Genomic DNA, 13,046 nt, shown 5'->3' on the forward strand with positions numbered 1-13,046 from the left:
TGTTTTCTGCAGAGGATAAAAGGATCCTTTAGATTTCATTGTACATCTATTGAGTAGTTCTTTCAGAGCTGTAAGGTCACATGTCCTCATTGTGTGGGTTACTTGGGACTCAAATAGGTCAAGACACGGGCTCATAATAACACAAGAAGTAATAGCACCATGACTAAGACCAAATTCCCAAATCCTTGGCTTTTGGAAAAAAGGCATTTGTTGTTGCTGTTTTAAGTTTTATTAATTTCTTATGACTTGGCTTAGATGTTAATGATAATCACCAGTTCAGTTTTGGTCACATTTATCTGTGGAAAAATATCCATCCTCCTCCCATTTCATACTCAGGTACTCTCAGTTTATCAAGGTATGGACAATTATAGGTATCTTTTAGGATATGGACATGATTCATTTGAGCTCCATCATGGAAGAGCCTCCATTTGAAAACTATTTTGAAAATAAATCTCTCCTTGGGAGCAAGAGGCCATGGTAAAGGGCAGCTTTTAAAAAGTCCTCAGGGAAGCCCTCAGAAATGTAGCTTTGCAAAGTTGGTACAAAACAAGAATGTTTTAGGCTAATTTATTCCATGTCCCCTTGAGGGCTGGTGTTCTAGAGCATTGTGATTTATTTTGAGAATGGTTTGATAAAAACTCAAGAAACTCTCAGAGAAGCAGAAGCAGTGGAATTAAACAGCAAACTGGATGAGCCATTGTGGAGGCCTGGATGCAACACAAGGAGGAGAGGGGGAGACCAAAGTGGCACACGCGGCCCCAGAAAAATACCATTTTTTGTTCCCTTCAGTTGTCTTATGTCCTTTCTCATTCTCTGGAAGTAGGACGGAGTCATTTTCATTAGTGAATAATAGAGTTTCTTAAAGGATTTCACAGCAACCATTTTGCTCCTTGCATTGATTCAACAAGCACGTTTCCGATGCAGAGAGGAGTTGGGCCAATGCCCGGGACAAACAGATGGGAAGAAGCCCCGTCAGTCACAGCTTACCCGACACTGATTCTGAGGGACACTGAGGAGTCTAGAGGGAAGAAATGCAGTAGCGAATGGAAAGTCGCTACCTGTGTGGATGCTGTTCATGGTAAAGCAGAGACAGCGTGCAGGAAAGTGTGGCATTTCTGCAATTCTTCCACAAACTTCAAAAACCAAACGAAAGAAGAGAAGGTTCACTTTCTTTGTTAAAAAAATCATCTTGCCACTAGTGCTTGAAGACAGTTCTGAGCCATAAAACCAATCGTGATTTTATGATCTCCCAGAAGCTAGCAATCATATTGCCTTGCATCTGGGGTAAAAGCAAATAACAGGTGATATATGGGAACAGGAAATTCTTAACAACTCCCTTCCTAGGTTTATTCTGAAAGGATGACATTTACGGGAAACGATAGTGCAATAGTTAACCTGGAAATGAAACATTAACACTTAATGTGGCAAGACTAGGTTAAAGGTTAGCTAGATAATCAGAGCATTTTGAGAACAACCAGGCTCTGTAAAATTTAACTCCAAATTCTGAAGAGCTTCCAGGAGGGTTATCAGAAATACTGTAGATAATGTGGTTAAATCAACAAAATGTTAGTAACAAATGAAAAAGCATGATTTTTGAATTTGGGAGGCTGGATTGAAGTTTACAACTTTTCTCTCATGAAAATGGCCCTAGACCAAAGGTTAGTTTGGAAGCCTAGTGATCAATTATTATTCTATTTTGGAAATATTCTTATTGATACCATGTATAACAGTATGATATGATATTTTTTCTTCATGTAATTCTTCCTTACCATTAACCCTCAGGTTATATAAAATTTCAAAATTGTGGGTATGTCAAAAATGCCAAATATACATCAAATGAGCAGAGTTGACTCTATAACTACTGAAGGTCTATGGGTCCCACAAATGTACTGTTTGCAGGGAAGCCTGAAGAAAGTAGGTCCCAGGTTCACTTATGCTTTGACCTCACAAGCAGCTCTGTAGAAGCATTCTCTTTTGCATAGCCAAAAATTGTGATGTTGTATGACTTTTCCCCCCACGCTTTGCTTTGTTTGAATCTATTTATTGACCCTGACTAGTATTTACTGGTGTTTCCAAATATATACGTATGATTTTCTTTTTGTATGTAAAAAATTTAGTCAGATCGCATTTTATAAGAGATTCAAGGGGACAAATTTCATTCTTTGGGGGGTATTTGAGGTCTACCATAGAGGCATTACAACCTCAATTCCCCAGGCCAGACATTCAGCGTCTGATTCCTAAAACACTTCTTGAATTATTCCCAGAATTATCATTATGAATCTATCCCTTTTAGCTTTTGTTTTCTCAAAGCATTAGGTTCCAAGGCTTTCTTTTCACTTTTGCCGAAAAATGATTTCAAGCAAAGTCAAGGCCAGCCCCAGCTAGCATCTCCACTGTTGTATGTGTGCTTTGCATGGACCACACGGCCGCCACTTGTTCACTAGGGTGTTTACTAAAAGTAACTAAAAGCAACGCTTTCTCAGAGTGCAGGTGGTTTGTCTACTTCGCAAAGATTGGGAGTGCACTGACAGTAGAAGTTGTAAATTACACAATTTTATACAGAGGGCATTGCAATCACATGTATTAATGTGGGACCAATTGCTGTTAAGTGGTTGAACAAATGAGTGAACATATGCCTGCTGTATAGCAGGAAGGTTTTCTTCAGGTTCAATCCTAAAAATGGCTGAGAGAATTTGTAAAGCTAGCCGATTACCGCTTCTGGCCCATCTTCAATTCTAAACGCCAAAGACATTTATGCTATTGTGAAAATTGGTAGAATTTGTGGCTTCATGTCCTATGTGTTGAACATCAGAAATAACAACTTTTGTTAAGGGCTATACGTGGGTTTCAGGTTTAAATTTTCATTCCACCCAAGGAACATGTGAATAAGTGATCTGTTCTGTTTCTCGAGGTATTCTTAAATTTGAATGCTGCAGTTTTGGTGGTAAACAAATGCACAAAAATATAATGTATGTTTTTGTTATTGGTGTGCTGTGATTATGAGATGATGATGATAATGAGATTCTTTTTTAACCAATGCCAAAACAAACCACTTTTTAGCTCTACCAACTTTGGAAAAGACCGAATTGAATTACAAATGAGGCATAATTTACATCTCTGTCTTTGATGTCGTCCCAGGATTACCTGTCCTTGGGTTTATTGGATGGTTTAAATACAAAGAGATGTGACCCACAGTGCTGAAAAAAAAAAAAACCAAAACACGAAATTCCTTAAAGAATTAAGTCTATCATGCTCACAATTGTGTTCATATTCCCATTAAGGCACACTACAGTCTTCATATGAGATCTCTTGGTGGACTTTTTCTTTGACTTATCTCTTCTATGTCTCTCTGTCAGGCAGAAGACTCCCCCAAACAAGTTGGCAGTAGAAAGGCCAAAAATTTGCATCAGTAAGAAAGATGGAGCCTCCTAGAAGTTATGTGTGGGTGATCTCAATTTGTGGTTTCATGTCCTACATATCTGTCACTACAGATCTTCTCATGTTGTATAATAATCTATAAATATGTCAGATTTCCCTCAAATAGGCTTTGTTTTTAATCGAATATTTTGTGTTTAAGTGTGTGTATATTACTGCTCAAAGAATGGAAGAAAAATTTGAAAACACATGGGTTGTGATTACTTTTCCATTTTTAAAAATAATGACTTGTGAGTCTAAACTCTTCTGTTTTGATTAGAGGTAAAAATACAGAAAAGCGTTGTCTAGGCCTGGCTCCTAGTTGTTGAATACGATCTGTGTTGTGTATGCTGCATTGAAATCAATAACTAGTAATACTATTAAATGACATTAAGATGATAAAAGAAATGTACTAATGAATTTTCTAAATTGCTCTTTGTTGTGAAACAGTGTTTGACCTTTAGCTGTCATGCATGTATAGACATTCATGACTAAGAGTGCAATTGGCCCCATTTATAAACTACCATTCTCTAACTTCACCTATTCATACCATAATAACAGAAACCCAATAACTATAGAGAAATATCCAGAAGAATCCTGCGCAGTTTTTCCAAATAAGCAATGATTTTGGTGATTACATTCCTTACGTTTTAGGAAAAAAGGACTGAGTCATAAATTGTGATTGAGAATGTAGTTGAGAAGAAGAACTCAGGTTATGAATCTGTCTTTCCTCCTCTAAATGTTTTCATAATATAATTTCTATCATGTAAGATGAATTTTTTGTTAATGAAAATAGGAAAACATTTTCATGCTAAAATAGCTGAACTTCAGAGCTAGTTTAATTACAAATTAATGTCTAACATCTATAAATATACAGTGCTGACAAGATCTTGAGCCATTTCTAAATTTAAAGGTCAAATCCACAATGCTTCAGCAAGTTCAGATGTTTGGGTTCCTACAGACCATCCCTAGAGTTATACAAATTTTTCTGGTAATTATGAACCATGTTAATAAGTGAAAAAACATTAGAAAGACTAAAATATCGAAAGAGTATTTGCCATTTATCACTTTAAATCATTTTATAAGAATTTATTAGCTCTCTTCCATTATTCCATGAATAATATTTTTCTCATGGGCAAAAATATCCCTTTAAGATTAATGATAGCTTTGGACGAAGTTAGGTAAATAGACAAAAAGATTTAAGTCGTTAAGGATGGATAAACCCAATAGTGACTGTGTGACTTTTGTTGCATGTCAATTTCTGTTTGAATGACAAAGCGCTCACCTGACAGCTGTGATCTGGTCCTCAACTTCATAAACACCCAGCTTTCGATACACTGCGTACAGGAGTTTGTCACCTTGGAAAGCCGTTCCTCGACCATCCACCAAGGCGATGACTATCCCTTCCTTACTTGCAAGATAAGATATCCAACTAATAGCGAATATAGACCTTACGCTCTGACTGCAGGGACCACCATACCTAAAGGAAAAAAATATACATAGAATCTCTTATTCCTTTGTAAAACTCAACTTCCCATCATGGCCAAGAATTGCCTTTAGTATTTCTTCATACATTTATATGATAAAATTTCAATAACAGTGGCATTAGAACTGGCTCAAAATCAAGAGAGGACCAGGCTTTTCCCAGAGGTTTGCTACAAGGAAGTTGTTTTGGGACACAGCCTCTCTTATTCCCCAAAACGGATACATCTAGGGTTGGCATTTCAAGGAATATGTGTGGGTTTTTCGTCATTTCTGCCACCTGCCACTTGCTAAAAGCAGGCATAAGATATACTAAAAAAAATTCATGGTGTTTTAAGCAAATTGTGTGTAGGTCAGCACTGATTTTGGGTGTGATTCCACTAAATGTATTCCATTGCCTTATTTCATTTCTAACTCAATTACATAAGATGTTAAGATGATTTACAATATTTTTTTGGCTGCAATTTCTCTATCTCAAAGGTATTCTGACACATTCGGCAATTTGCCATACAAAGGAAATTTAACACAGCAAAGGCAAGCAAGTCCATCTAAAATCTCAAAACTTCCTCAATCTATTTTAAATAGCCATATTTTATTTACTCTGATTAGTTGAGGAATATATAAAAACAGCATCAATAGGAACTGTTACCAAGGAGAATGGTTTATTCTATCTCATAAATGTGTATTTAATTCAACATATTTTCAGTAAATAGTTCTTACACACAAGAAAATACTACATACACTTGAATTAGTAAGGGATACTTCTTTGATTTGTCAAATTGAGGAGGAAGAATCATCTTGTACCATAAAGCTAGGGAAAAAAAGGAGAAAAGTCATTCCACTAGATTGATAGCATCATTTATTTTCTTTAATAACAACATAGAACATAAAACAAATTCATAACTAGCAAGTTAAGAATCAAGAATGTGTTTCAAATTGATTTTTATTACGCATTTTTGTCTAATTTCAAATTATTACAAATCTTGAATTATTGCTTTTCTAGAAGCACACATTCTAAAATTAAAATTAGACTAGCTCTTTTAAAAAAAATATCAGTGTTGAAATGGAGCTACAGAAAAGTATAGGATCAATCCTATTCATAAACATATTAATGGTATTTTGTGAAACTCTACTATTATGGTAAGATTGTTTGAAAATTATAGGATTTGGACTTAAATATTTACCATCTAACTTTTTTTTAAAAAAAGTAAGATAAATGTTCAGCTTCATATCTATAAATAAGAAGTTTTTAAAAGATCTTACTAATTTCATCCACTTCAAGTTTCTTAATTTCCTCTTTAGGCAGCTTGATATTTTTCAAAGCATTTTCCAATTCCTTGTTTTCTTCCAGGATTTTAATTTCTTAAAAAAGGAAAATGTTCATTTTTAATTAATTTCCATAAGAAAATTCCTTTCTTAAAATTCCTTTGGCTTTAATATGGATGAAACTGAATCTCTGCAAGGATTGCTAAGGAGTTTCACATTGACAAGCATATTTTTAAGTCTAGCCTTTAAAGCAAGTATGAGCTTATGAAAGACATCAATCATTGCTGCCTAAACTGTTCCTTACAGCATCAAAACAGAATCATCAAAGCAACAATGTTTATTCAGCCACATTTTCCCATCGCCAACTTTTATTTTTTAATGTAAAGCTATAATCTGAGTAGGTGACATTTTTTGTCATCTACTAAAAAAAAAGTAATAGAAGTAAAATCTATTTTGCTAAAATATCAACTTTAAAATAATTATGTACTTACAAAGTTTTTAAATAAATTTTCAATGTGGGAAGTCAATTATCATTTTCTAAAATTTTTTTTATATCTATTTCTTTCTTAACATTTTGCTGTTGCACTTGGTTAATATAAGATATTCTTTCTTTTTTGGAGGGGGCAGTTGAATTGCTGTGCATCCTGTTCCTTCAAATCCTTTCTCTCATGGCTATAATTAACAAGACAGGAAACAATAAGTGTTGGAGAGGATGTGGAAAGAAGGGAACCCTCATATACTGCTGGTGGGAGTGCAAACTGGTGCAGCCACTGTGGAAAACAGTATGGAGATTCCTCAAAAAATTAAGAATAGAACTACCATATGATCCAGCTATTCCACTGCTGGGTATTTTTCCAAAGAACATGAAAACATAAATGCATAAAGATATATTCACCCCTATGTTCATTGCAGCATTATTCACAATAGCCAAGACTTGGAAGCAACCTAGGTGCCCATCAAGAGATGAATGCATAAAGAAGATGTGACATATATACACAATGGAATATTACTCAGCCATAAGAAATGATGAAATCCAGCCATTTGTGACAACATGAATGGACCTTAAGGGTATTATGCTAAGCAAAATAAGTCAGAGGGAGAAAGTCAAATACCGTATGATCTCACTTATAAGTAGAAGATAAAAACAATGACAAACAAACAAATAGAAACAGAGATTGGATTGATGGTTACCACAGGGGAAGAGGAGAGGGAGAAAGGCAAAAGGGGTGATTAGGCACAAGTATGTGGTGATGGATAGCAATTAGTCTTTGAGTGGTGAACATGCTGTAATCTACATAGAAATTGAAATATATAACGATGTACACCTGAAATTTGTATAATGTTATAAACCAATTTAATGCAATTAAAAAAAATCCTTTCTCTCATGGTAGTTATATATCTTAGCAAAACAAGAATATATACACACTATGATCTCTTTTTGTCTTTTACCTTAAAAGATCTTCTAAAAAATTGCTATTTATATGTGAGCTCAGTTATGTTTCACACTTTAATCTTTGAAAATGAACAAATCCATTAATCTCCTGATGCTGTAGATTGGTGGTATATACAAATAAGTTTCTAGCAATGGAGAGCTTTTTGTAAACTTTATTTTGGACTAGAATTGACACCAGGCTTCTTCTAGGGAAAAGACAGGCTTTCAAATAATATGTGGAGTTTTTACCTTTATTTTGAAAAGAGAGTCTGGATGACTTCTGAGATATGGCAACTTCTACAAAAGACATCCTGTGGACTTCTTGTTTTTGTGCCTTTTTAAAAAGTAGTCTTTGAAGATAGGGAACTGGAGGAGTACTTGTAACTACACTAAGTTTGCCAAACCACTTCCCTTGTAACTCTCAGTTTTCATATACTCATGGCATTTTGCTCCAACATGTTATATTTAATCTTAGAACAAGTATAGATGTTTTGGTACGAGTTGTATAAGATACATAATAAATTTCATTTTAACTTTGGATAATCCATCAGGAAAGAGATACTTGTGACATCTTAAAAATTAAAACCAAAAAAATAAAATGAATACACAATTCTAAGTACAATGGAGCCAGCTCTTCATTCTCCTTGTGTGGGTTCTGTATGCGGAGCTATCACCGGATAAAGGGAGTCCTATGGAGAGCAAGCACAGAGTGGCTGCATTATTTACTTATTAGGTACTATTTTTATCATTTTACCAACAGGTACTGAAAGTCCGAGACAAAGTACAGGTGGTGTCAGATTGGTTTGACTTTGACTCCTTTTCCATTCTGTTCCTAGCTATTGAACTTTTCTGATTCATGAATTGCTGAAATGTCAAATTAAATTTAAAGCTTACTAGAGCTTCTACATTTTTTTCTGGATGATAAGTGGGCAACCTTCCCACCCTTGGAGCAAAATGGATTTTCACAGGGTTGTGTGGAGAGGAAGGGGTAGCAATTGCATTATGTGACTTTGCATCAAAAGTCTATGACGAGGGCCTGGCCTGGGGAGAATAGTAGTTAAGTTCTTGTGGTCTGCTTCGGCAGCCCAGGGTTCCCTGGTTCCAATCCTGGGCACAGACCTACACATTGCTCATCAAGCCATGCTGTGGCAGCATCCCACATGGAAGAACTAGAAGGACTTGCTACTAAGATATAGAACTATGTACTGGGGCTTTGGGGAGAAAGAAAAAAAGAGGAAGATTGGCAACAGATGTTAGCTCAGGGCCAATCTTCCTCACAAAAACAACAAAAACCCCCAAAAAACAAAACGCATACTTTAAAGTCTGTGACCTGGCAAAGGAGCGCTCAGTCCAGATTGCACCTTTAATGTTCTTTCACTCATCATTGTATACGAAGTACCCAGCATACTCAGTACCTAGTAACTGACATGTAGTACATGTTCTCTCTTTATCTGTAGACTCTTCATTTTGATGACATCAAGTGGTAATAAAGATGGATCATGTGTGAGATTTTTGTTTAAATCATATTAACCACAATGGATTGCTCATTAATTAAATTATGTGAAGAATCTGTGGAAAAGCTGATAAATGATATCAATGAGTTGGGTAATTTTAATGAGCACCTACTGTGCCTAAAGTGACTAAGCCTCAACTGACACTCCATGTCAAGTTCTCCTGGGTTTCCATAGCATCCAGTGCAAGTACTATCTGTTATTTTCAAATGACCTCACCCCATTTTGCAGAGAAAATGAAGTCATGGCACTATTTTCTGCAATGTCTACAAACTTTCCTACAATTACGTAGTTAATTTCTTTATTCCCTCTCATCACAATGCAAGAAATTAATCCTCACCTGTTTCTGGAATGCATCTTTTCCCAGCTTCTCAATGACCTCTCTCCTTTATGTCTTCAACCCCTTTTGGTCTCCTAATTTCTTCCATCAGCATTTGCCATGCTCACACATTCATCATCTTTCAAAACCAAAATTAAATATCTACCAATCCCTTCAAGCCATCCTACCTCTTTCCTCCTCTCATTAGCCAGACCTGTTGAAAATACCATCTCTTTTTATTTACCTCCTATGCAGGCCTTAATTTACTGCAATCTGGCTTCCACCTCCACTGCTCCACTGAAACTTCTCTGTCTGAGGTAATGCTAATGCTTATCTCCTTATTGCTAAATCCATTGATTTAGAGAAGGTCTGCCTTCATTCTCTGCAGCACTTGACACAGATGAGAATGCCCTCTCTCTTGAGATCCTCTCCTCCCCGCCTTCCATGACGCCATACTCTCAAGGTTTGTCCTCCTCCCTCTGTTCCCTCTTGCTCTCCTTTACAGGCTCATTTTTCTCTTTCTATTTCTCATGTTGGTGTTCCACACAGTTTTTTTAATTGAGGTATAATTTATATATAACATTATATTAGTTTCAGGTGTACAAGGTAATGATTTGATATTTATATATATTGTGAAATGATCATTGCAATGTCTAGTTTACATCCATCACCATACAATTTTTTTTCCTTGTGATGAGAATGTTTAAGGTCTACTCTATAGCAACTTTCAAATATACAATATAATATTAACTATAGCTACCATGCTGTACTTTATAGTCTCATGACTTATTTATTTTATAAATGGAAGGTCATACCTTTTGACCTCCTTCATCCATTTCGCCCACCACCTGGCCCTCTTGCTCTGGCAAACACCAATCTGTTCTCTGCATCTATGAGCTCTGTAGTTTTTGTTGTTTTTTAGAATCCACATATAAGTGAGATCATAAAGTATTTTTCTTTCTCTGCCTGACTTATTTCACTTAGCATAATGCATTCAAGGTCCATCCATGTTCTCATGAATGGCAGGATTTCAATCTTTCTTATGGCCAAATAATATTCCTTTGTATATTTATATATACCACATTTTCTTTATCCATTCAGCCATCTGTGGACACTTAGACTGTTTCCATGTGTTGACTATTGTAAATAATGCTGTAATGAACATGGGAGTGCACATATCTTTTGGAATTAGTGTTTTTGTTTTCTTTGGATAAACAACCAGAAGTGGAATTGCTGGATCACATGATAGTTCTATTTTTATTTTTTTGAGGAAACTTCAAACTGTTTTCCATAGTGGCTGCACCAATTTACATTCCCACCAACAGTGCACAAGTGTTCCCTTTTCTCCATCTCCTTGCCAACACTTGTTATTTCTTGTCTTTTTGGTAATCACACAGTTTTATTCTGGGCTTACTCTCCATCACCCCCACCCACCCTCATTTTTCCCACTCTGCTATCTCACTCACTTCCATGGCCTTAGTAACCATGTAGTCCATAAATAAGTGACTTCTTGACCATCATCTTCAGTCCAAACCAATCCTCAAACATCCATATCTAAAACTATATCACTCCAGGACAGCTCTCCTTGGATATCTCATCAGTATGTCAAACTCAACATCCAAAACAAAATTCATCATCTCCCCCAAAACCTTCGTTCCACAGTGAATCCCATCCTTCAGTAAAAAGCATCAATATGAACCCACTTGACCAAGTCAGACATCCAAGCAGCATCCATCCCTCCCTCATATTTATGAAACTCCAGTTTGATGTAGCTATCATCATTTCCCAATCCAAGAAACCCAGAGAAGGTGCCCTGTCTACGTGCTTTCATGCCCTATTTCCTCTATCTTAATACTTTACCCCACTGCATTGGCACTGCCCATTCACATGTTTGCTTCCCCCACTGATCTATAATCTCTTTGAGGACACAGACAATGTCTAACCCAGTATCTGCTGATTTTAAGGATCTAGTATCCAGCATAGTGGCTGACTTCATGTGGTAGGTGCTCAATAAGTATTCATTGAATGAAGATTGCTGGCATCAAATGCAATGGAAAATGGGTGAAAATACTACAAATAAATAGAAAACATAGAATCTGCTCTAAAAAGCAGCTCAAAACTTACGTCTAGGCATTTATGAAAAATACAGATCCCCTAGCCCAATTTAAGATCTACTGAACTGGAATCTCTGGGGAGGGCCTGAGAATATGTATTTATAATAAACACCTCCCGAGAATTCACCATCAGGCAAGTTTGCAAAACTGTGCTCTAAGAGAATCTGTAGTCTATTTCGCAAGGTAGAAAACATATAAATACAAATGACATATATGAGAGTGACATGAACACTGCACCTGTTTTGTAAGTACTGGGTGAACTAATAAAGCTTCATAAGCAGTACAAAAATTGGTATCTGGCAGGAATATGAGAAGGACAGTAAGAAAGTGGAAATTCATGCTATAGGAAAAGGACAGCTGACCTTTACTTTGCAGTCTTGATAAAATGGGAGTTATAGATTTATGGTGATTTCCATTAAAACAAAAACTTACAGATTTGAAAGTAGTACTGCTTTAAAATTTCTCTCCCTGAAGGTTGGGATGAGCCAAATTGAGAAATACAATCTGTTATTCTTAAAAGTGTTTCATCATCAGACACAAGGTAAAAAAACCCTTCAAAATGAAACCAAATTCACGGTCCCATTATTAAAATGTCTGTCCTGTCCAGAGCTCCTGAACTGACTCTATTTTTCCTCATTACCTTATTTTCACTTCCACTTGAGCCATTGAGCTGGCAGACAAACTAATCCCAAAGCAGTCTCTTGAATTGTCACCAAAGCTGTCCAGGGATGATCGAGTGCTGAAGTCCCTCATTGTCCCTAGTCTCTGTCAACTTCAACCCTCTAATGTTGTTTAATAGTAAATCAAAAGATAGAGAACCTCAGGAAGAGTATCAGGGCAATTATATACTTGGACAACTCTCTCGAGAGCAAAAACAGTTGTCTTTGAGCTGTGAACTATTTTGAACCAATATCGCAAATATGGGATGGAGGGCTGCCTCAACAGCAGTTGAAAATGGAAACAACCTCCAAATTTCAGGGCTTTCATACATGGCAATAGTGTGATGTAGCTGTTAAAACACAAAAGCTAGCGTGAACTGAAGTTATATCTGGAATTTGTCTCCAGTTTGGGATGTTACAAAAAAACAGGAATTCTTACTTGGGAGGGAGGTTGTACTAAATATCCTGAGTTTCCCTCTGATTCTAGGCTTCTGTGTTTTTTATAAGGCTGATTAAGGAAGATAAGTTTAATCCCTCTACTAAAACTCATCTGCGATACACCAGGTTCTTATCGCAAATAATTATTGAATTTCACATGATTGGGTTTGATTCAAAGAATACCCAAATCTGTATAATAATAAGCTATGATGATGGAGTCCATCGTAATTCTCCCTGTTGGTCTGGGGAAACAGTCTCGCTTCCTCTAGTGTAGTGTCACTGAGAGGTCAGGATTTCTTTAGACAAGACAACAGCATGCAAGAGAGAGAGTACCTTGATCTGTTCTGCCATCGTGAAGGGTGGAAATGGGGAGGCCTGGGCCTGTGCACAGGATGAAAACAAACACGTGGC

At 36.4% G+C, this 13,046-nt stretch overlaps 1 protein-coding gene across 2 annotated transcripts in view; it reads right to left on the minus strand.

The window, feature by feature from the left end:
• The window catches only part of FAP (fibroblast activation protein alpha), a 73,994-nt gene that overhangs the window by 11,855 nt on the left and 49,093 nt on the right, over positions 1–13,046 (minus strand). For both annotated transcript variants that reach the window (XM_046659480.1, XM_046659479.1), the window contains 4 exons: positions 12,969–13,016; positions 6,160–6,258; positions 5,638–5,707; positions 4,700–4,894 (listed from right to left, as the gene is read on the minus strand). In XM_046659480.1, coding sequence (XP_046515436.1) covers positions 4,700–4,894; positions 5,638–5,707; positions 6,160–6,258; positions 12,969–13,016 — 412 coding nt within the window. The remainder of the gene's footprint in view (positions 1–4,699; positions 4,895–5,637; positions 5,708–6,159; positions 6,259–12,968; positions 13,017–13,046) is intronic.

The sequence above is a fragment of the Equus quagga genome, chromosome 4 (genome assembly GCF_021613505.1).
Source record: "Equus quagga isolate Etosha38 chromosome 4, UCLA_HA_Equagga_1.0, whole genome shotgun sequence".
NCBI classification, from domain to species: domain Eukaryota; kingdom Metazoa; phylum Chordata; class Mammalia; order Perissodactyla; family Equidae; genus Equus; species Equus quagga.